The sequence below is a fragment of the Rhinoraja longicauda genome, chromosome 28, assembly GCF_053455715.1.
Source record: "Rhinoraja longicauda isolate Sanriku21f chromosome 28, sRhiLon1.1, whole genome shotgun sequence".
Taxonomy (NCBI): Eukaryota; Metazoa; Chordata; class Chondrichthyes; order Rajiformes; family Arhynchobatidae; genus Rhinoraja; species Rhinoraja longicauda.
This window is the reverse complement of record NC_135980.1, coordinates 30656777-30679279: the sequence shown is the minus strand read 5'-3', so window position 1 is coordinate 30679279 and position 22503 is coordinate 30656777. Positions and strand designations below refer to the sequence as shown.

Sequence of the window (22503 nt, the reverse complement as noted above, 5' to 3'; positions counted from 1 at the left end):
TCCCACAGATTCACCACCCTCTGACTACAAAAATTCCCCCTCGTCTCCTTCCTAAAGGAACGTCCTTTAATTCTGAGGCTGTGCCCTCTGGTCCTAGACTCTCCCACTAGTGGAAACATCCTCTCCACATCCACTCTACCGCTGCGCCACCATGCCACCCCTCCAGTATCTCCACTGTGGCTCTCTCTTTACTCTCTCTCTCTCTCTTTCTCCCTCTTCTCTCTCTCTTCAGCCTGGTTCCCCCAGTGTTCTGAGGCTGCGCCCTCTGGTCCTGGACTCTCACAGGAGTGGGTCTCGCTGTGCCACCGTGGGAAGGGAAGGCCATCTACAGGAGGGGTTCCAGACCAGCCTTGAGTGGTGCTGTTAAACTGCTCTGATTTTTGGACCTTGTCCCTTTGATGGAGCCGTCAACCTACACAAGTCATTTCCCACAATCCTGCCGGCTCCACATAACTTCACTCAAATCCACCGTATCCCTGCATCTCTGGGACAGAGTTTGTGTTTGTGCAATCCCACTTTATCACAAGATCATCAGCGATCAGAGCAGAATTAGGCCATTCGGCCCATCAAGACTACTACGCCTTTCGATCATGCCCCTACTCAAAACTTCACCTATCCATGTTCTCCACAGATGCTGCCTGACCCGCTGAGTTACTCCAGCACTCTGAGAAACGTCACCTATCCATGTTCTCCACAGATGCTGCCTGACCTGCTGAGTTACTCCAGCACTCTGTGAAACGTCACCTATCCATGTTCTCCACAGATGCTGCCTGACCCGCTGAGTTACTCCAGCACTCTGAGAAACGTCACCTATCCATGTTCTCCACAGATGCTGCCTGACCTGCTGAGTTACTCCAGCACTCTGTGAAACGTCACCTATCCATGTTCTCCACAGATGCTGCCTGACCCGCTGAGTTACTCCAGCACTCTGAGAAACGTCACCTATCCATGTTCTCCACAGATGCTGCCTGACCTGCTGAGTTACTCCAGCACTCTGAGAAACGTCACCTATCCATGTTCTCCACAGATGCTGCCTGACCCGCTGAGTTACTCCAGCACTCTGTGTCTAGCCCTGAACACAGGGCAGGTTGTGGAAACTGGGATTTGTGTTATCTCCAGGACTGGCTGGGACAGATGAAACTTCAGCACTTTGCGTCTATCTTTGGTATAGACCAGCATCTGCAGTTCCTTTTTACTCACGAAAAATATTAAGACAGGCTGGGAAAGTTGCTTTTGAAATGCAAAAAGGAAAGGTTTTGTGAGGACAAATATTGGTTGTTTACAGAGCGGGATGAGGAATTTCATGAGGAATGAGGGAATGGCTGAGAAATGAGCGAAACACTTAGTGTTGGCGTACACCGATTAAAAAAATTCCCCCCAAAAAATCAGAAATTTAAAATAAAGATCTCTTTTGGTTAAACCAATGATTCACTGCAAACAAGGAAACAAATGAGATTAGTACAGAAATACTGATCGCGAAGTTAATGAACCTGAGAAGTTTCATAACTTGATGACCTGACTAGAGATGAGAGAGAGGCTGTCATGCAAATAGAGTCAAACAGCACGGTGGTGCAGCGGGTAGAGCTGCTGCCTCACAGCGCCAGAGACCCGGGTTCCATCCCGACCACGGTTACTGTCTGTACGGAGTTTGTACCTTCTCCACGTGACCTGCGTGGGTTTGCTCTGAGAACTCCGGTTTCCTCTCACACTCTAAAGACGTGCAGGTTTGTAGGTTTATTGGCTCTGGTGTAAGTGTAAAATTGTCCCTGGTGTGTCGGGTAGTGTTAATGTGCGGGGATCGCTGAGTAGGGATGTACGTGGACCGGGTGGGCCGAGGAGCCTGTCTCCGCGCTGTGTCTCTGAACTAAACTATTGCCACCATGGAAGCAGGCCCTTCAGCCCAACAGGTCCATGCCGACCACAATGCCCAATCTAAGATGGTGCCATGTGTCCACGATCGTTGGTACTCAGGTTCTTACTTTCCCAAGTTCTATACATTTGGAGAAAGTCCCTGCAGATTGGAAGGTAGCAGATGTGACCCTTCTATCAAGTCAAGAGTGTTTTTGGCCAGGTCTTTGGGTACTCTTAAGGCGGAGGTTGACAGATTCTTAATTAGTCAGCAGGTCAGGCAGCATCTCTGGAGAACATGGATAGGTGACATTCCAGGTCGAGACGCTTTGAAGGTCTCCCCTGATACCTTATCGACCCAAATCATCACCTATCCACGTTCTCCAAAGATGCTGCCTGACCCGCTGAGTTACTCCAGCATTCTGTGAAACGTTACCTATCCATGCTCTCCAAAGATGTTGCCTGACCCGCTGAGTTACTCCACAACTTTGTGTCCTTTTAGAGTCATAGAGTTGAAAAGTTTGCAAACAGGCCCTTTAGCCCAGTTTGTCCAAGATGACCAAGATGCCCGATCTATACTAGTCACACCTGCCTGTGTTTGGCCCATCCATGTACCTGTCTAAATGTGTCTTAATCGCTGTGATTGTACCTGCGTCAACTACCTCCTCTGGCACCTTGCTCACACAGAGAGTGGTGAATCTGTGGAATTCTCTGCCACAGAAGGTAGTTGAGGCCAGTTCATTGGCTATATTTAAGAGGGAGTTAGATGTGGCCCTTGTGGCTAAAGGGATCAGGGGGTATGGAGAGAAGGCAGGTACGGGATACTGAGTTGGATGATCAGCCATGATCATATTGAATGGCGGTGCTGGCTCGAAGGGCCAAATGGCCTACTCCTGCACCTATTTTCTATGTTTCTATACCTCCCACCCTCTGTGTAAAAAAAGTTGCCCCTCAGATTATTAAATGTCTCCCCCCTCACCTTAAACATATGCCCTCTGCTTCTCGATTTCCTCTCTGTGCATTTATCCTATCAATTCCTTTCATGATCTTATGCACCTCTATAAGAACCATAGAAACATAGACAATAGGTGCAGGAGTAGGTGATTCGGCCCTTCGAGCCTGTACGCACCACCATTGAATATGATCATCTCAGATCATCCCAAATCAGTACCCTGTTCCTGCTTTCTCCCCATATCCCTTGATTCTGTTAGCCCTAAGAGCTAAATCTATCTCTTAATAAGATCAACCCAACTCTCTCTGTAAGATCAACCGCTCATCCTTGTGTGCTCTGCAGAATAGATTCCGAGCCTGCCCAACCTCTCCCTGTAGCTCAGGCCCTCGAGTCCTGGCAACATCCTCGTAGATCTCCTCTGCGCCCGTTCCAGCTTGACGACGTTTGTGCATTAACCAGCGTGTGGCCCCTTGCTTGTAACTGCGGTGTGGTGATTGGATCAGGAGTAGGGTCGCCAACTGTCCCGTATTAGCCGGGACATCCCGTATTTTGGGCTAAGCTGGTTTGTCCCGTACGGGACCGCCCTTGTCCCGTGTTAGGCCCGGGGGTGGGGGGCTCTGTAGGCCCGGGGGCCGCTGTAGGCCGGGACAGTGTTGGCTAACGGAGTGTGTTCGGGGAGCGGGGCCGAGTGTGTTCACCTGACGGAGGTTGCGTAGCAACCCGCCTCCCCGCCCGGGCGGCCGCCATTGGTGGAGCGGGAGCGCGTGGCCGCTGGCTGGGCGAGGTCACGTGGGGCGCGGGGCGGTGACGTCACCTTGTCCCGTATTTGGGAGTGAGCGAGTTGGCAACCCCTGGTAGCGATGGTGTGGTGACGTGGGTCAGGAATGGGCAAGGCGCTGGCACTGGAGGTGCCCAGGTTACACAGGGTGGGCGGCCAGGGGCTGCCATTCACAGTGAGAGAGGAAAGTCAATGGCTCCTTCCTCCCACTGAACTTAAAAATGTAGAGACAGGAACGATGCTGGGGAGGAGCACGGTGCCGGGGTGGGGAATGCAGTGACGTTACTGGGCCTGTGAGTGCTTGTTGTTGAACTCCACAGCAGGCAAGAGATTGCATGGGATGATGTGGCTTGTGGTGGAAGGGAGTGGCCCAACTCAAACAAGCAGAGCAGATCGCTCGGCCTACCCGAGAGCTGCGAAATGCAAACAATCTCGCCCATAATCGGCCACGTTTCATTTCTGCGGAGGATAAGCCGTGAGCCGGCCCACTGCTTCATGTAGCGAGCACACGGACGGATTAATATCACGGGGGGGAAAGCGAGATTAGCCGTGACCACAGAGGCCACGCCCAGCTAAACATGGAACCTGCCACCCAGAAACGTCGCCCATCCCTTCTCTCCAGAGGTGCTGCCTGTCCCGCTGAGTTACCCCAGCTGTTTGTGTCTGTCTTCGGTTGCAGTTCCTTCCTGAGATATGAACAGCTTAGTACGCAACAAAAGCGTCTCACTGTAGCCCGGTACACGTGACAATACACTGAACTAAACTAAACTAAAATAAACTGAACTAAACACACTCCACAATGCTCCCCTGTCAACCATTACTGTCCCACCACATTCCCCACTCCCCCCCGTCCACATACCCTGCCACTAAGGGCAATTAACCTACAAACCCGCACGTCTTTGGGATGTGGGAGGAAACCAGAGCACCCGGAGAAAACCCACAAGGTCACGGGGAGAAGGTACAAACTCCACACAGACAGCGCCCGCAGCCAGGATCGAACCCGGGACTCTGGTACCACTCTGCTTGAGGTCATCTGTGTAGAAAGGAACTGCAGATGCTGGCTTAGACTGACGATAGACACAAAGCGCTGGAGTAACTCAGCAGGTCAGGCAGCATCTTCGGAGGAAAAGGATGGGTGACGTTATGGTTCAGGACCCTTCTTCTGACCTTCTTTGGCGGGTCTGAAGAAGGGTCTTGACCTGAACCATCACCGATTCCTTATCTCCAGAGATGCTGCCTGGGCCACTGAGTTACTCCAGAAACCGTGTGTCTATTATCAGGTAATTAGTGCGGGTGTCAGGGGTTATGGGGAGAAGGCAGGAGAATGGGGTTGGGAGGGAGAGATAGATCAGCCATGATTGAATGGCGGAGTAGACTTGATGGGCCGAATGGCCTAATTGTGCTCCTATAACATGACCATTTGTGGCGGGCCGCGATCACCTCCAGTTCTTCACCCCACACCCATCTCTCCTCTCAGTCTGGTCCTGACCTGAACCAGAGATGCTGTCTGACCCGCTGAGTTACTCCAGCACTTTAGATAACAGACAATAGACAATAGGTGCAGGCCATTTGGCCCTTCGAGCCAGCACCACTATTCAATGTGATCATGGCTGATCATTCTCAATCAGTACCCCGTTCCTGCCTTCTCCCCATACCCCCTGACTCTGCTATCCTTAAGAGCTCTATCTAGCTCTCTCTTCAATACATTCAGAGAATTGGACTCCACTGCCTTCTGAGGCAGAGAATTCCACAGATTCACAACTCTCTGACTGAAAACGTTTTTCCTCATCTCCGTTCTAAATGGCCTACCCCTTATTCTTAAACTGTGGCCCCTGGTTCTGGACTCCCCCAACATTGGGAACATGTTTCCTGCCTCTAACGTGTCCATTCCCTTAATAATCTTATACGTTTCAATAAGATCCCACTTTGTGCCTGTCTTTGCAAGTTCACGAGTCATCGGAGTAGAATTAGGCCATTCGGCCTATCAAGTCTATTCCGCCTTCAATCATGGCTGATCGATCTCTCCCTCCTAACCCAATTTCCTGCCTTCTCCCCATAACCCTTGACACCCGTTCTAATCAAGAATTTGTCTATCTCTGCCTTAAAAATATCTACTGTCTTTGCCTCCACAGCCCTCTGTGGCAATGAGTTCCACAGATTCACCACCCTCTGACTAAAGAACTTCCTCCTCACCTCCTTCCTAAAGGAACGTCCTTTAATTCTGAGGCTGTGCCCTCTGGTCCTAGACTCTCCCACTAGTGGAAACATCCTCTCCACATCCACTCTATCCAGGCCTTTCATTATTCTGTACGTTTCAATGAGGTCCCCCCTCAACCTTCTAAACTCCAGCGAGTACAGGCCCAGTGCTGACAAACGCTCATCATATGCTTTAAAACATGGTCCTCCTTGTACAAGATTCACCCTGCGCCCTGCCACACTCACGCATGTATTCAAGAGAGGAGTTAGATTGGGGCTAAGGGAATCAAGGGATATGGGGAGAAAGCAGGAACGGGGTACTGATTGTTGATGATCAGCCATGATCATGTTGAATGGCCGTGCTGGCTCGAAGGGCCGAATGGCCTCCTCCTGCACCTATTTCCTATGTTTCTACCCCTCAGGAAAGGGCATCACCTACTCCCTCTGCACGAACACCCACGAACTACAGCGCCATCGGCCATGCTCGCTTGCCCCTGGAGAGGGAACACGCAGTGACCACAGGGACTCTGGAGGCCTCCCGTGAACGCGGGTGGCCAGGGGTGGGTCGAGCGTGTTGTAGAGAGAGTAGTGTAAGAAAATAACTGCAGATGCTGGTACAAATCGAAGTAACAAAATGCTGGAGTAACTCAGTAGGTCAGGCAGCATCTCAGGAGAGAAGGAATGGGCGACATTTCGGGTCGAGACCCTTCAAGGGTCTCGAACCGAAACGTCACCCATTCCTTCTCTCCCGAGATGCTGCCTGACCCGCTGAGTTACTCCAGCATTTTGTGAATAAATACCTTTGTGTTGTAGATAAAGATCGCCTGACGGAATGCCACTGTTGAGAGTGTTTGTACCGAGATCTTCGGTTTCCTCCCACACTCCAAAGACGTGCAGGTATGTAGGTTAATTGACTGGGTAAATGTAAAGATTGTCCCTAGTGTGTGTAGGATAGTGTTAGTGTGCGGGGATCGCTGGTCGGCGCGGACTCGGTGGGCCGAAGGGCCTGTTTCCGCGCTGTATCTCTAAATCTAAAAAATATATATTACGGTACACTGGCAAAATGCAAATACAGAATCAAGTCCTTGTTAAGAAAGGGGCAAAAAAACCCTCATCGTGAGTCGGCACAATCCGACCGCCAGCGGCTCGCTGGGGCAAACAAAAGCCCGCTCTGCTGCCCGGCCCGGTACTCCTGGTGTCAGCTTACAGGCCATTGATGAGGATGTAAGGTGATCCCGCGGAATGCAAAGCCGATCCCACATACCTCCTCCGCCTCCTCCGCACAGTTCCACCCCTATCTGCTCACGGGTGGCTGGGCAGCAAACGCCAACACAGCTTGACAAGAATGATCCCAGCAATGAGCAGGTTAACCTGTGATGAGCGTTTGTCAGCACTGGGCCCACTAATAAATGCCAGCATTTACTTCAAGAGGTCTTGTATACAAAAACAGGGATGTGATGCTGAGGCTGTACAAGGCGCTGGTCACAGGGGTGTGTGTGTGATGCTGAGGCTGTACAAGGCGCAGGTCAGGCCACATTTGGAGCACTGTGGGCAATTTTAGGCCCCGTATCTGAGGAAGGATGTGCTGGCTCTGGAGAGGGTCCAGAGCAGGTTTACAGGAACGGTCCCAGGAATGAGTGGGTTAACGTACGATGAGCGTTTGTCGGCACTGGGCCTGTACTCGCTGGAGTTTGAGGGGGGGCCTCATTGAAACGTACAGAATAGTGAGTGGCCTGGATAGAGTGGATGTGAAGAGGATGTTTCCACTGGTGGCAGAGTCTAGGACCAGAGGGCACAGCCTCAGAATTAAAGGACGTTCTTTTAGGAAGGAGATGAGGTGAAATTTCTTCAGTCAGAGGGTGGTGAATCTGTGGGATTCTTTGCCACAGACGGCTGTGGAGGCCACAAGTCAATGGATATATTTAAGGCAGAGATAGATAGATTCTTGATTAGTGCGGGTCACTAACCCATGTCTCTGGCGCTGTGAGGCAGCTATTCTATCGCTGCACCACCGTGCCGCCCTAATACGGTTAACGCCGTTTGGATCAGGACTTAAACTGAGGCTCGTGTAACCCATTTAGGAAGTGTGGGAACCCGTGGTACAATTTTAGTTTAGATTATTGTCACATGTACCTCGCGAGATACAGTGAAAAGATTTTGTTGTGTGTTATCCAGTCAGCAGAAAGATGATACATGATTTCAATCGAGCCGTTTACAGTGTACAAATACATGATAAGGGAATAACGTTTAGTGCAAGGTAAAGCCAGCAAAGTCCGATCAAGGATAGTCTGAGGGTCTCCAACGAGATAGACAGTCGTTGGAGAATGATGTGTGCAGAAACATATAAAAATAGGTGCAGGAGTAGGCCATTCAGCCCTTTGAGCCAGCATCGCCATTCAATATGATCATGGCTGATCATCTAAAATCAGTACCCCCTTCCTGCTTTCTCTCCATATACCTTGATTCCTTTTGCCCTCAGAGCTAAATCCAACTCTCTCTTGAAAACCTCCAGTGAATTGGCCTCCACTGCCCTCTGTGGCCTTCTGTATTCCTTACCATCCTGGGCCTGTGGTTATCCATCCACACACCACGATTAAATCCTAAGCATGTGTAGGAAAAAAACTGCAGATACTGGTTTAATGCTGGAGTAACTCAGCGGGTCAGGCAGCATCTCTGGAGAAAAGGAATGGGTGACATTTCGGGTCGAGACCCTTCCTCAGACTGATGTCAGGGGAGGGGTCGGGACAAAGATACGATGTAGTCGGAGACAGGAAGACTAGTGGGAGAATTGGGAAGGGGGAGGGGATGGAGAGGGAAAGCAGGGACTATCTGAAGTTAGAGAAGTCAATGTTCATACCGCTGGGGTGTAAGCTACCCAAGCGAAATATGAGGTGCTGTTCCTCCAATTTGTGCTGGGCCTCACTCTGACAATGGAGGAGGCCCAGGACAGGAAGGTGAGATTGGGAATGGGAGGGGGAGTTGGATACTGAGCACGTGCCTGTGAACGTGAGATTGCCACACCTCGCCTTGGAGTTTTGGAATGTGAACTCGTTAATGTGCGGGGAGATTACATTGGCAGCCACGTGCCGTCAGGAGATTCATTTTTCCACATGTCCTTCCTGGTCAGATTGCTGGCCTGATATTGAGAAGATAGGGAATTCTGGATCTTGCACGGGGCTTTGAGGGCTTGCCTGTGCCGTGATTCCAGCTAGAATGCACACCATCTCTCTGGGGCAGTCAGGCTAAATAAGGAATGGTGCTGGCTGCCTCAGGCAGCTTCCAGTATTTATAACATGTGTTTCCAATTGACTCCACATTCCCACACATTAAAATATCAGCACTAAATGGTTTTCCAACATAAAAAGACCGCCCGCTAACAAGATAAGAGCTCAGTTTAGAGATAGACAATAGACAATAGGTGCAGGAGTAGGCCATTCAGCCCTTCGAGCCAGCACCACCATTCAATGCGATCATGGCTGATCACTCTCAATCAGTACCCCGTTCCTGCCTTCTCCCCATACCCCCTCACTCCACTATCCTTAAGAGCTCTATCCAGCTCTCTCTTGAAAGCATCCAACGAACTGACCTCCACTGCCTTCTGAGGCAGAGAATTCCACACCTTCACCACTCTCTGACTGAAAAAGTTCTTCCTCATCTCCGTTCTAAATGGCCTACCCCTTATTCTTAAACTGTGGCCCCTTGTTCTGGACTCCCCCAACATTGGGAACATGTTTCCTGCCTCTAATGTGTCCAATCCCCTAATTATCTTATATGTTTCAATAAGATCCCCCCTCATCCTTCTAAATTCCAGTGTGTACAAGCCTAATTGCTCCAGCCTTTCAACATACGACAGCCCCGCCATTCCGGGAATTAACCTAGTGAACCTACGCTGCACGCCCTCAATAGCAAGAATATCCTTCCTCAAATTTGGAGACCAAAACTGCACACAGTACTCCAGGTGCGGTCTCACCAGGGCCCGGTACAACTGTAGAAGGACCTCTTTGCTCCTATACTCAACTCCTCTTGTTACGAAGGCCAACATTCCATTGGCTTTCTTCACTGCCTGCTGTACCTGCATGCTTCCTTTCAGTGACTGATGCACTAGGACACCCAGATCTCGTTGAACATCCCCTATTCCTAACTTGACACCATTCAGATAATAATCTGCCTTTCTATTCTTACTTCCAAAGTGAATAACCTCACACTTATCTACATTAAACTGCATCTGCCATGTATCCACCCACTCACACAACCTGTCCAAGTCACCCTGCAGCCTTATTGCATCTTCCTCACAATTCACACTACCCCCCAGCTTAGTATCATCTGCAAATTTGCTAATGGTACTTTTAATCCCTTCATCTAAGTCATTAATGTATATTGTAAATAGCTGGGGTCCCAGCACCGAACCTTGCGGTACCCCACTGGTCACAGCCTGCCATTCCGAAAGGGACCCATTTATCCCCACTCTTTGCTTTCTGTCTGTCAACCAATTTTCTATCCATGTCAGTACCCTACCCCCAATACCATGTGCTCTAATTTTGCCCACTAATCTCCTATGTGGGACAATGTACAGCGCAGAAACAGGCCCTTCGGACCACCGGGTCCAGGCCGACCAGCGATCCCCGCACACTAACGCTATCTTACACACACTAGGGACAATTTTTACATTTATACCATCCAATTAACCTACAAACCTGCACGTCTTTGGAGTGTGGGAGGAAACCAAAGATCTTGGAGAAAACCCACGCGGGTCACGGGGAGAACGTACAAACTCCGTACAGACAGCGCCCGTAGTCGGGGTCGAACCTGGGTCTCCGGCGCTGCATTCGCTGTAAGGCAGCAACTCTACCGCTGCGCCACCGTGCCGCCCAAGAGCTGATCGTGAAACCTTGACATCCTTCACTGGACAAGTCAACGGGTATTTTCAAAGCAGAGATCTGGCCAGCCATGGTGGAGAGTTGCTGCCGTACAGCACTTACAGCTGGGACTATTCCTTGGAGCGCAGGAGGATGAGGGGAGATCTTATAGACGTGAATAAAATCAGGAGCGGAATAGATCGGATAGATGCACAGAGTCTCTAGCCCAGAGTAGGGAAATCGAGGACCTATCACATGAAGATCCTGGTTCAGGAGTAGCTCAGTGTCTGGGAACAGAACTGTATTCTATTGGTAGACACAGAGTGCTGGAGTAACTCAGCGGGTCAGGCAGCATCTGTGGAGAACATGGATAGGTGACGTTTCACAGAGTGCTGGAGTAACTCAGCGGGTCAGGCAGCATCTGTGGAGAACATGGATAGGTGACGTTTCACAGAGTGCTGGAGTAACTCAGCGGGTCAGGCAGCATCTCTGGAGAAAAGGTATAGGTAACCTTTCGGGTCGAGACCCTCCTTCATTCTGAGAGTCAGGGGAGAGGGAAACAAGAGGAATGAAATGGTACAGGCTAAATCAGAGTCGGCACCGATGACCCAGGAAGTGTGGAGCCCACAATGGTCCATTGTTGGCTGTGGAGGAGGTGAAAAACGAAGGAATGCCAACAGTGAAACCTTCACATCCTGGTTCAGGAGTGGCTCAGGGTCTGGGAATAGACAGCTCCCGTGGTCAGGATGGAACCCGGGTCTCTGGCGCTGTGAGGCAGCAGCTCTACCTGCTGCGCCACCGCGCCGTCCCAAACTGTTGGAGGAAGTCAGCGGGTCAGGCAGCATCAGTGAAAGGAGTAGCTTTGGGCGGTGAAGCCTCATCAGTCCTGAAACCCCGACGGTACCTTCCCCTCCACAGATGCTGCTCAACTTGCAAAGTTCCTCCAGCAGTTTGTGTTCTGCTTTAGTAACTCAAAGTGTTAGACAGACACTTTCTATAAGAACGTGTTGCAATACAAAGTTCAGATCCCATGGTTGCAGCTGTGGAATTTAAATACAATGAGAAGTGATAGGGAATCTAAGGCAACAATCTCTTGTTGGAGCCAGTGAAACCACTGGATTCTTTACAGGCATCCTTCAGACGAGGGAACCTGCATTAAGTGAGATTAAAACCTCCAGCACATTCCCAGGCACAATCAGCGATTGGCAGTAAATGGCTCTGCCATTAATGGAACCAGTTCAGTTTAGTTCCGTTTAGATATCGTCACGTGTACCGAGGTACAGTGAATAGCTTTTGTTGTGTGCTAGTTAGTCATCCAGTCAGCTAAAAGGTACAGAAGTGTGAAAACGCACACCTCCAGATTCAGGGACAGTTTCTTCCCGGCTGTTATCAGACAACTGAACGGTCCTCTCACCAACTAGAGAGCGGTCCTGAACTACGATCTACCTCTTTGGTGACCCTCGGACTATCCTTGATCGGGCTTTGCTGCCTTTACCTTGCACTAAACGTTATTCCCTTATTATGTATCTGTACACTGTAAATGGCTCGATTGTAATCATGTATTGTCTTTCCGCTGAGTGGTTAACACGCAACAAAAGCTTTTCACTGTACCTCGTTATACGTGTCAATAAACTCAACTAAAACTTTTAAAAAACTAAAACTAAAACTCCCCGTGACCTGCGTGGGTTTTCTCCGGGTGCTCCGGTTTCCTCCAACACTTCAAAGACGTGCAGGTTTCTAGGTTGATTGGCTTCAGTAAAATTGTAAATTAGACAATAGACAATAGGTGCAGGAGGAGGCCATTCGGCCCTTCGAGCCAGCACTGCCATTCAATGTGATCATGGCTGATCATTCTCAATCAGTACCCCGCTCCTGCCTTCTCCCCATACCCCCTGATCTCCGCTATCCTTAAGAGCTCTATCTAGCTCTCTCTTGAATGCATTCAGAGAATTGGCCTCCACTGCCTTCTGAGGCAGAGAATTCCACAGATTCACAACTCTCTGACTGAAAAAGTTTTTCCTCATCTCAGTTCTAAATGGCCTACCCCTTATTCTTAAACTGTGGCCCCTTGTTCTGGATTCCCCCAACATTGGGAACACGTTTCCTGCCTCTAACGTGTCCAACCCCTTAATAATTTTATACGTTTCGATAAGATCTCCTCTCATCCTTCTAAATTCCAGTGTATACAAGCCTAGTCGCTCCAGTCTTTTAACATATGACAGTCCCCCCATTCCGGGAATTAACCTAGTAAACCTACGCTGCATGCCCTCAATAGCAAGAATATCCTTCCTCAAATTTGGAGACCAAAACTGCACACAGTACTCCAGGTGCGGTCTCACTAGGGCCCTGTACAACTGCAGAAGAACCTCTTTGCTCCTATACTCAACTCCTCTTGTTATGAAGGCCAACATTCCATTGGCTTTCTTCACTGCCTGCTGTACCTGCATACTTCCTTTGTGTCCCTTGTGTGTGTAGGATAATGTTAGTGTGCGGGGAACAGTGGTCGGTGTGGACTCGGTGGGCCTGTTTCCACGTTGCATCTCTAAAGTCTAAAGTCAAAAAGGTTTTTGAAACATAGAAAATAGGTGCAGGAGTAGGCCATTCGGCCCTTCGAGCCAGCACTGCCACTCAATATGATCATGGCTGATCATCCAGAATCAGTACCCCGTTCCTGCTTTCTCCCCATATCACTTGAAGAGCTAAATCTAACTCTCTCTTGAAAACATCCAGTGAATTGACCTCCACTGCCTTCTGTGGCAGAGAATCCCATAAATTCACAACTCCCAACTTTTCAAGATGACAATTGGTTTTGTTAAACTTGAAGCAGTTACGAATGTTTATATTAAATTAATTCAGGAGACAAAAGCAGGTTCAGCTATTTCAAGCGCTGTTTAGATTTGTTTCAATGTGTTTCCATGCAGTAATTCTAACTCCATTGAAATGTGTTCAACTTAAACATCATTTTCCATCAAGTGTAATACTTGCCCTGAAAGTTTACCAATCACTTCGAACTTCAAAGTTAGTCTTTATTAGTTAAAGACTGGGAATTAAAGGACGTTCTATTAGGAAGGAGATGAGGAGGAATTTCTTCAGTCAGAGGGTGGTGAACCTGTGGAATTCTTTGCCACAGAAGGTTGTGGAGGCAAAGTCAGTGGATATTTTTAAGGCAGAGATAGATATATCTCTCTCTCGTTTATTATATTGTTCACAATGTACGATGTTGACATATACTGCAGTAAGATGTTCATTGTTCTATCTGGGACATATGACAGTAAAGCACCTGACCTAGGGTGGAGGTTGAGGCAGAGAAACATAGAAACGCACAAAATAGGTGCAGGAGGAGGCCATTTGGCCCTTCGAGAAAGCACCGCCATTCATTGTGATCATGGCTGATCATCCACAATCAGTAACCCGTGTCTGCCTTCTCCCCATATCCCTTGATTCCACTAGCCCCTAGAGCTCTATCTAACTCTCCTCTAAATCCATCCAGTGAATTGGCCACCACTGCCTTCTGTGGCAGAGAATCCCACACATTCACAACTCTCTGGGTGAAAAAGTTCCTTCTCACTTCAGTTTTAAATGACCTCCCCTTTATTCTTAGACTGTGTGGCCCCTGGTTCTGGACTCCCTCAACATTGGAACCATTTTTCCTGCATCTAGCTTGTCCAGTCCTTTTATAATTTTATACGTCTCTATAAGATCCCCTCTCATCCTTCTAAATTCCAGTGAATACAAGCCCAGTCTTTCCAATCTTTCATCATATGACAGTCCCGCCATCCCGGGGATTAACCTCATCAACCTACGCTGCACTGCCTCAATAGTAAGGATATCCTTCCTCAAATTACGAGACCATAACTGCACACAATAATCCAGGTGCGGTCTCACTAGGGCCCTGTACAACTGCAGAAGGACCCTTTTACTCCTATACTCAAATTCTCTCGTTATGAAGGCCAACATGCCATGAGCTATCTTCACTGCCTGCTGTACCTGCATGCTTATTTTCAGTGACTGGGGTACAAAATACCATAGTGGCATTTAAGAGGCTTTTGGATAAGCAGATGGATATGCAGATAACAGAGGGATCTGGATCACGAGCACTACATTGCTGCGAACTATCTTATTTACAGATAACATTGTTACAGAGACTACAAATTTATTAAAAAATAATCAACATTTATTCCATCGGGCGTCACGGTGGCGCAGCGGTAGAGTTGCTGCCTCACAGCGCCAGATACCCGGGTTCGATCCTGACTACAGGTGCTGTCTGTACAGAGTTGTACGTTCTCCCTGTGACCGAGTGGGTTTTCTCCGGGTGCTCCGGTTTCCTCCCACACTCCAAACCCGTGCAGGTTTGTAGGTTAATTGGCTTCTGTAAATAGTCGCTCGTGTGTAGGTTACATTCTTGATTAGAACGGGTGTCAGGGGGGAAGGCGGGAGAATGGGGCTAGGAGGGAGAGATAGATCAGCCGGGATCTTATCGAAACGTATAAGATTAGTAAGGGGTTGGACACGTTAGAGGCAACAAACATGTTCCCAATGTTGGGGGAGTCCAGAACCAGGGGCCACAGTTTAAGAATAAGGGGTAGGCCATTTAGAACGGAGATGAGGAAAAACTTTTTCAGTCAGAGAGTTGTGAATCTGTGGAATTCTCTGCCTCAGAAGGCAGTGGAGGCCAATTCTCTGAATGCATTCAAGAGAGAGCTAGATAGCGCTCTTAAGGATAGCGGAGTCAGGGGGTATGGGGAGAAGGCAGGAACGGGGTACTGATTGAGAATGATCAGCCATGAATGGTGGTGCTGGCTCGAAGGGCCGAATGGCCTCCTCCTGCACCTATTGTCTATTGATTGAATGGTGGGAGTAGGCTTAATGGGCCGGACAGTCTAATCCCCCCCCCACACCACCCCCGTCAGCTGTCCCCGTTCCCCCTCCACCCCACCACCCCCCCTCCCCACCCCGTCAGCTGTCCCCGTCCCAAACAGCCCCCACCCCCCCCCCCATCAGCTGTCCCCAATCCTATCCCTTACTACCTCATGACTTTACTCTGGCACTTTGTGTCCATCTTCAGTGTGAACCGGCATCTGCAGTTCCTTCCAGCACATGGCGGACGGCAGTGTTTGGTCCTCTCAGTTTCACCCCAAGTTCCCTGGGGAACTAATGCTTGGAAAACAAATCTTCCCCACAGGTCCTGCCGCTGACAGGAGTTCTCAAGAACAAGTATGAACCGTCTAAAAATAGCCGTCCGTGAGGGAAAGATTCACTGGCTTTTATAACGTGGTTACATCTTCATCTAAACACTGGGCCGAAGCCTGACAGCGGAGAATTAAACAAAATCTTTTTTTTGTTGTTGCAGATTGCTGGGATCAAGTTGACAGAACGCAGAGCTCAGTAACACCAGCGCTGGTCTGTTAATGATCTCCCTGGATAGATCATCCCAACAAAGGTATCCAGGGTCATCTCCCCCCCCCCCCCCCCCCCCACCCCCCCCCCCCACCTCAGCTGTGCCCGTCCCAAACCCCCCCCCAACCCCGTCAGCTGTGCCCGTCCCAAACCCCCCCCCCCCCACCTGTCCCGTCCCCCCACCTGTCCCGTCCCCCCCACCCCACCCCCGTCAGCTCTGCCCGTCCCAAACCCCCCCCCCACCCCGTCAGCTCTGCCCGTCCCAACCCCCCACCCTCAGCTGTCCCCGTCCCAAACCCCCCACCTGTCCCCCCCCCCCACCACCCCCATCAGCTGTCCCCCATCCCAAACCCCCCCCACACCCACCCCCGTCAGCTGTCCCCATCCCAAACCCCCCCCCCACCCCGTCAGCTGACCCCCCCCCCACACCACCCCCGTCAGCTGTCCCCGTCCCCCTCCACCCCACCCTCCCCACCCCGTCAGCTGTCCCCGTCCCCTCCACCCCACCCCACCCTCCCCACCCTGTCAGCTGTCCCCGTCCCCCTCCACCCCCACCCCACCCTCCCCCACCCCGTCAGCTGTCCCCCGTCCCAAACAGCCCCCACCCCCCCCCCATCAGCTGTCCCCAACCCCCCCCCACCCGGTTCTGCCGAGGACGACAAGAAAGAGAAAAGAAAAACACATAAGGAAAGTGACAGAGGAAAAAGCAATGCAGCGAGTGGGGAAGGTGGAGAGGGGGAAGTGAGAAGGAAAAGAGGCGGGAAACGAGGAGAAATGAAGAAAGTGAAGGAACAATCGGGGAGAGAGAGAGAGTGGGAGAGAGTGGGGGGGAGAGATAGAGAGTGGGAGAGAGAAAGAGGGGGGAAGAGATAGAGAGAGTGGGAGAGAGAGGGGGGGGATAGGGAGGGGGGGGATGAGAGAGGGGAGAGAGGGGGGGAGAGAGGGGGGGAGAGAGGGGGGGAGAGAGAGTGGGGGGAGAGAGAGGTGGGGGAGAGAGAGGTGGGGGTGAAGAGAGAGGTGGGGGAGAGAGAGGTGGGGGAGAGAGAGGGGGGGGAGAGAGAGAGGGGGGGATAGGGGAGGGGGGGGAGAGAGAGGGGGAGAGACCCACACACGACACAAGTGCGTTACTTTCTGATGTACAGAGTCTTACAGCCAGTGAGGTAGAGTGTGTTGCGTACATCATGTCACCAAGTTCCACATCCAATGGCAGTGGCATCTGCAGTTCCTTGTGTCAGCGCCAGGTACATTATTGCCGAATATACACTGGCTTTTATTCCCTGGACAACCCTGTGCTACTTTAGTTCAGTTTAGTTTAGAGATACAGCGCGGAAACAGGCCCTTCGGCCCACCGGGTCCGCGCCGACCAGCGATCCCCGCACATTAACACGATCCTACACACACTAAGGGACAATTTTTACATTTAGACCAAGCCAATTAACCTACAAACCTGCACGTCTTTGGAGTGTGGGAGGAAACCGAAGATCTCGGAGAAAACCCATGCAGTTCCACGGGGAGAACGTACAAACTCCGTACAGACGGCGCCCGTAGTCGGGATCGAACCTGAGTCTCCGCGCTGCATTCGCTGTAAGGCAGCAACCTCTACCGCTGCGCCACCGTTACCCGCCCCCACTGTGTACTGTACGCAGGCTGCTGAGGCCTACAGCACACAGTGTATAATTTGATAATACCGTGTACACAAGACGTTATTCTCCATAAGATACACAGCTTGCCAATAAACCTTGGTCTTATCGCCTGACGATTAAGATTGTTGACAACTTCGTCCCCCCCACCATTGCCACCTTGTACACAACGTGACCAGAGCCTGATGGCAGTACATGTGCAGGGAGGAACTGCAGACGCTAGTTTACAACGAAGATAGACACAATGTGCTGGAGTGACACAGCGGGACAGGCAGCATCTCTGGAGAGAAGGAACGGGTGACGTTTCGGGTCGAGACCCTTCTTCAAACGTCTCGACCCAAAACGTCATCCCATTCCTTCTCTCCAGAGATGCTGCCTGACCCGCTGAGTTACTCCAGCATTTTGTGTCTACCTTCGGTTTAAACCTGCATCTGCAGTTCCTTCCTAAACAGAGATGAAATGTAATAACGGGGACAGTCAGACTGGGCGGGGAAATGGGAAGGGGGGGGGGGGGATGGAGAGAGGGGGGAAAGCAAGGCGGGACAGGCAAGCGTCTCTGGAGAGAAGGAACGGGCGACGTTTCGGGTCGAGACCCTTCTTCAGACCCTTCTTCAATTATGGGAGGCATAAGATAGGGTAGGACACGTCAGGGTGGGGTTTTTGTACAGAGGGTGATGGGGGCCTGGAGCGCACTGCTGGGAGGGGGGAGATTAGAGGCAGAGACCATCGCGGCCTTTAAGAGGCGTTTGGCCAGGCACATGGGAACGTGGGGAATGGAGGGGTATGGATTATGTGCAGGCAGGTTACAGTTGATCTTAGCGTCATGTTGGGCACAGACATTGCGGGCCGAAGGGCCTGTTCTTGTGCTGTACTGTTCTATGAAACACAGTGTGTCATTGTGTGAGTACACAGCATCATAGTCAGTGACACATTTGGTCTTTTACCCAGCATCCAATTAATGTGTTATTGTGGGTGTAGAACGTGTGATATCCAGTGAAACAGTGTGTTGTTTTACACACGACCAGCCAAAACATTATGACCACCCCGCCCAATATGCTGTTGGTCCTCCGTGTGCAGCCCCCATACGCAGCAGGGTGCGATGCACTGTGTATTGTGACACATTCCTCCCCGTGACCACCATTAAAATATTCTGGACTTGTGCCACAGTCGACCTTCTGTCGGTTCGGACCAGGAACGGGATAGCCTTCGTTGCCCTCGTGCATCGATGAGCCTTGGGCGCCCAACACCCTGCCTGTCGCCGGTTTGTGGTTTGTTCCTCCTCGGACCACTGTCGGTCGGTACTCACCACTGCTGACCGGGAGCACCCCACAAGCCTTGCCGTTTCAGAGATGCTCCTGACCCAGTCGTCTGGCCATAACAATTTGGCCCTTGTCAAAGTCGCTCAGGTCTTTACTCCTGCCCATTTCTCCTGCATCCAACACATCAACTTCAAGAACTGACTGTTCACTTGCTGCCTAATGTATACCATTCCCCTTGACAGGTGCCATTGTAACAAGATAATCAATGTTATTCACTTCGCCTGTCGGTGGTCATGATGTTTTGGCTGATCGGTGTATGATGTACAGTGTTATCGTAGAGGATGATTTGTTATACCAATGACAAATGGTGTGTTATTGTATAACATACATTGTGTAGAATATAGTTGGGTGTACAGTCTACGCCCATTCATAGACCACAGCTCTGCTTTCAGTCCCATTAACCCATCGCAGCTCATCTCCAAACCTGTGCATCTTGGAGTCAGCGCTCATCTCTACAACTGGACCCTCGACTTCCTGACCAACAGACCCCAATCAGTGAGGATCGGGGACAGATCACGCTCCACGATAATCCCCAACACTGGGGCTTCCGCGAGGCTGCGTTCTCAGCCCCCGCCTCTACTCCGCGTACCCCCACGTACACTACGTACCCCCATGTACACCGCGTACACCCACGTACACTACGTACCCCCACGTACACTGCGTACACCCACGTACCACACGCACACCGCGTACACTATGTACCCCCACGTACACTACGTACCCCCCACGTACACCCACGCACACTATGTACCCCCACATACACTACGTACCCCCACGTACACTACGTACCCCCCCACGTACATCCACGCACACTATGTACCCCCACATACACTATGTACCCCCCACGTACACTACGTACCCCCACGTACACTACGTACCCCCACGTACACCCACGCACACTATGTACCCCCACATACACTATGTACCCCCCACGTACACTACGTACCCCCACGTACACTACGCACCCCCACGCGTACACCGTAGAAAGCATCTCATCAGGATGCATCACAGCACGGTTTGGGAACAGAACCAAGACCCGCAAGAAATCGCAGAGAGCTGTGGACGCAGCCCAGACCATCACACAAACCAACCTCCCTTCCATTGACTCCTTCTACACCTCACGCTGCCTCGGCAAGGCCAGCAGCATAATCAAGGACCAGTCTCACCCCCGGCCACATGCTTCTTCTCCCCTCTCCCATCGGGCAAGAGGTACAGAAGTGTGAAAACGCACACCTCCAGATTCAGGGACAGTTTCTTCCGGCTGTTATCAGGCAACTGAACCGTCCTCTCACCAACTAGAGAGCGGTCCTGACCTCCCATCTACCTCATTGGAGACCCCTCGGACTATCCTTGATCGGACTTTACTGGACGTTATCCTCTATCTGTACACTGTGGACGGCTCGATTGTGATCATGTGTTGTCTTTACACTGACTGGACAGCACGCAACATGGAGGGTCAGGCAGCATCTCTGGAGAGAAGGAATGGGTGACATTTCGTGTCAAGACCCTTCTTCAGACTGAAGGGTTCCGACCCAAAGCGTCCCCCACTCCTTCTCTCCAGAGATGCTGCCTGTCCCACTGAGTTACTCCAGCATTTTGTGTCTATCTTCGGTTTAAACCAGCATCTGCAGTTCCTTCTTACGCATTACATTAGATAATGTGCACAGGGCTCACTGTCACTGTACACAGACGGGGAAAGGTGTATCACAGGTCAAAGTGCCAAGGGGCTGTGTGACGCTCCACACTAACAATCCGCAGCAAATGCCACAAGATGAACTTGGGACCGTTAATATAAACAGTATGTTAACAACTCACACCAACTTCCACAGATGCCCCTGTAGAAAGCCATCTCATCAGGAAGCATCACAGCACGGTCTGGGAACGGCTCCATCCATGACCCCCAAGGAATCGCAGTGAATTGTGGACGCAGCCCAGACCATCACACAAAACCAACCCCCCCTTCCACCGACTCCATCTACACCTCACGCTGCCTCGGCAAGGCCAGCAGCATCATCAAGGACCAGTCTCATCCCCGGTCACTCTCTCTTCTCCCCCTCTCCCATCAGGCAAGAGGTACAGAAGTGTGGAAACGCACAGCTCCAGATTCAGGGACAGTTTCTTTCTCCCGGCTGTTATCAGGCAACTGAACCGTCCTCTCACCAACTAGAGAGTGGTCCTGACCTCCCATCTACCTCATTGGAGACCCTCGGACTATCCTTGATCGGACTTTACTGGACGTTATCTTGCACTAAGCGTTATTTCCCTTTATCCTGTCAGGCAGCATCTCTGGAGAAAAGGAATAGGTAACGTTTTGGGTCGAGACCCTTCTTCAGACTGGCCCACAGCTAACAGTGGCCCGTTCCCTTTAACATCGTAACTTTTGTGCATGTCTTTCATTCATCTGTTCTATATCTCTCTACATCACCGTCTCTATCTCCCGTTTCAAATTTCCCCTGAATTTCAGTCTGAAGAAAGGTCTCGACCCAAAAACGTCACCTATTCCTTTTCTCCAGAGATGCTGCCTGTCCCGCTGAGTTACTCCTGCACTTAAGATCATAAGTGATACGACTAGAATTAGGCCATTCGGCCCCACCCAGTCTACTCCGCCATTCAAATCATGGCTGGTCTATCTCTCCCTCCTAACCCCATTCTCCTGCCTTCTCCCCATAACCCCTGACACCCGCACTGATCAAGAATCTATCTATCTCTGCCTTAAAAATACCCCACTGACTTGGCCTCCACAGCCGTCTGTGGCAAAGAATCCCACAGATTCACACACCCTCTGGCTAAAGAAATTCCTCTTAATCTCCTTCCTAAAGGAACGTCCTTAAATTCTGAGGCTGTGACCTCTGGTCCTAGACTCTCCCACTAGTGGAAACATCCTCTCCACATCCACTTAGTCTCTGACTTTGTGTCTGTCTGCTGTTAATGTTAAGCTTTGCCCCCCTCTCCCTCCCTCCCCCTCTTTACACCCCCCCCCTCACTCTCCCTCTCTCCCCACTCCTCTCCCCCCCACTCTCCCTCCTCTCTCCCTCCCCCTCCACTCTCCCCCCCTCCACTCTCCCCCCTCCCTCTCCCCTCCTCCCACTATCCCCCCCCCCTCCCACTCCCCTCCTCCCCCCACTCTCCCCCCCCTCCCCCACATACCCCTCTTCCCCCCCCCTCCCTCCCCCTCCTCCCCCTCCCCCTCCTCCCCCTCCCCTCTCCCGCCCCCCCCCTCCCGTCCCCCCCCCCCCCGTACCTGGTCTGCGCCACTGTGAAGCGCCGTTGCATGCGGATGCTTCTGTTCATGAGGAGTCTGCGGTAGATGAGCGGGGAGTCGCGGGGGGCGGCCGGGGGGAGCCGGGGCTGTGGGGGTCGGGGTGTGGACCCCCTCTCCTCGGCTCCCCCCTCCTGCTCCTCCGCCAGCGGGCCGCTCTCCTCCCGTGGCCGGGGACATGGATGGGCGCCCCCGGCCCCGCCGCACAAACTCACTAACAAACAAACTCACTCACAAACTCACTCACTCACTCACTCA

At 51.3% G+C, this 22503-nt stretch overlaps 1 protein-coding gene across 4 annotated transcripts in view; it reads right to left on the bottom strand.

Annotated features, from left to right (window-relative positions):
- The window catches only part of LOC144607437 (3',5'-cyclic-AMP phosphodiesterase 4C-like), a 150225-nt gene that overhangs the window by 49263 nt on the left and 78459 nt on the right, over positions 1–22503 (bottom strand). The window contains exon 1 of one of the 4 annotated variants that reach the window (XM_078424295.1): positions 22228–22307. The exons of the other annotated variants lie outside the window; for them this stretch is intronic. Coding sequence (XP_078280421.1) covers positions 22228–22277 — 50 coding nt within the window. The 5' untranslated portion in view covers positions 22278–22307. Of the gene's footprint in view, positions 1–22227; positions 22308–22503 lie in introns of those variants that run through there. 4 annotated transcript variants of the gene reach the window in all.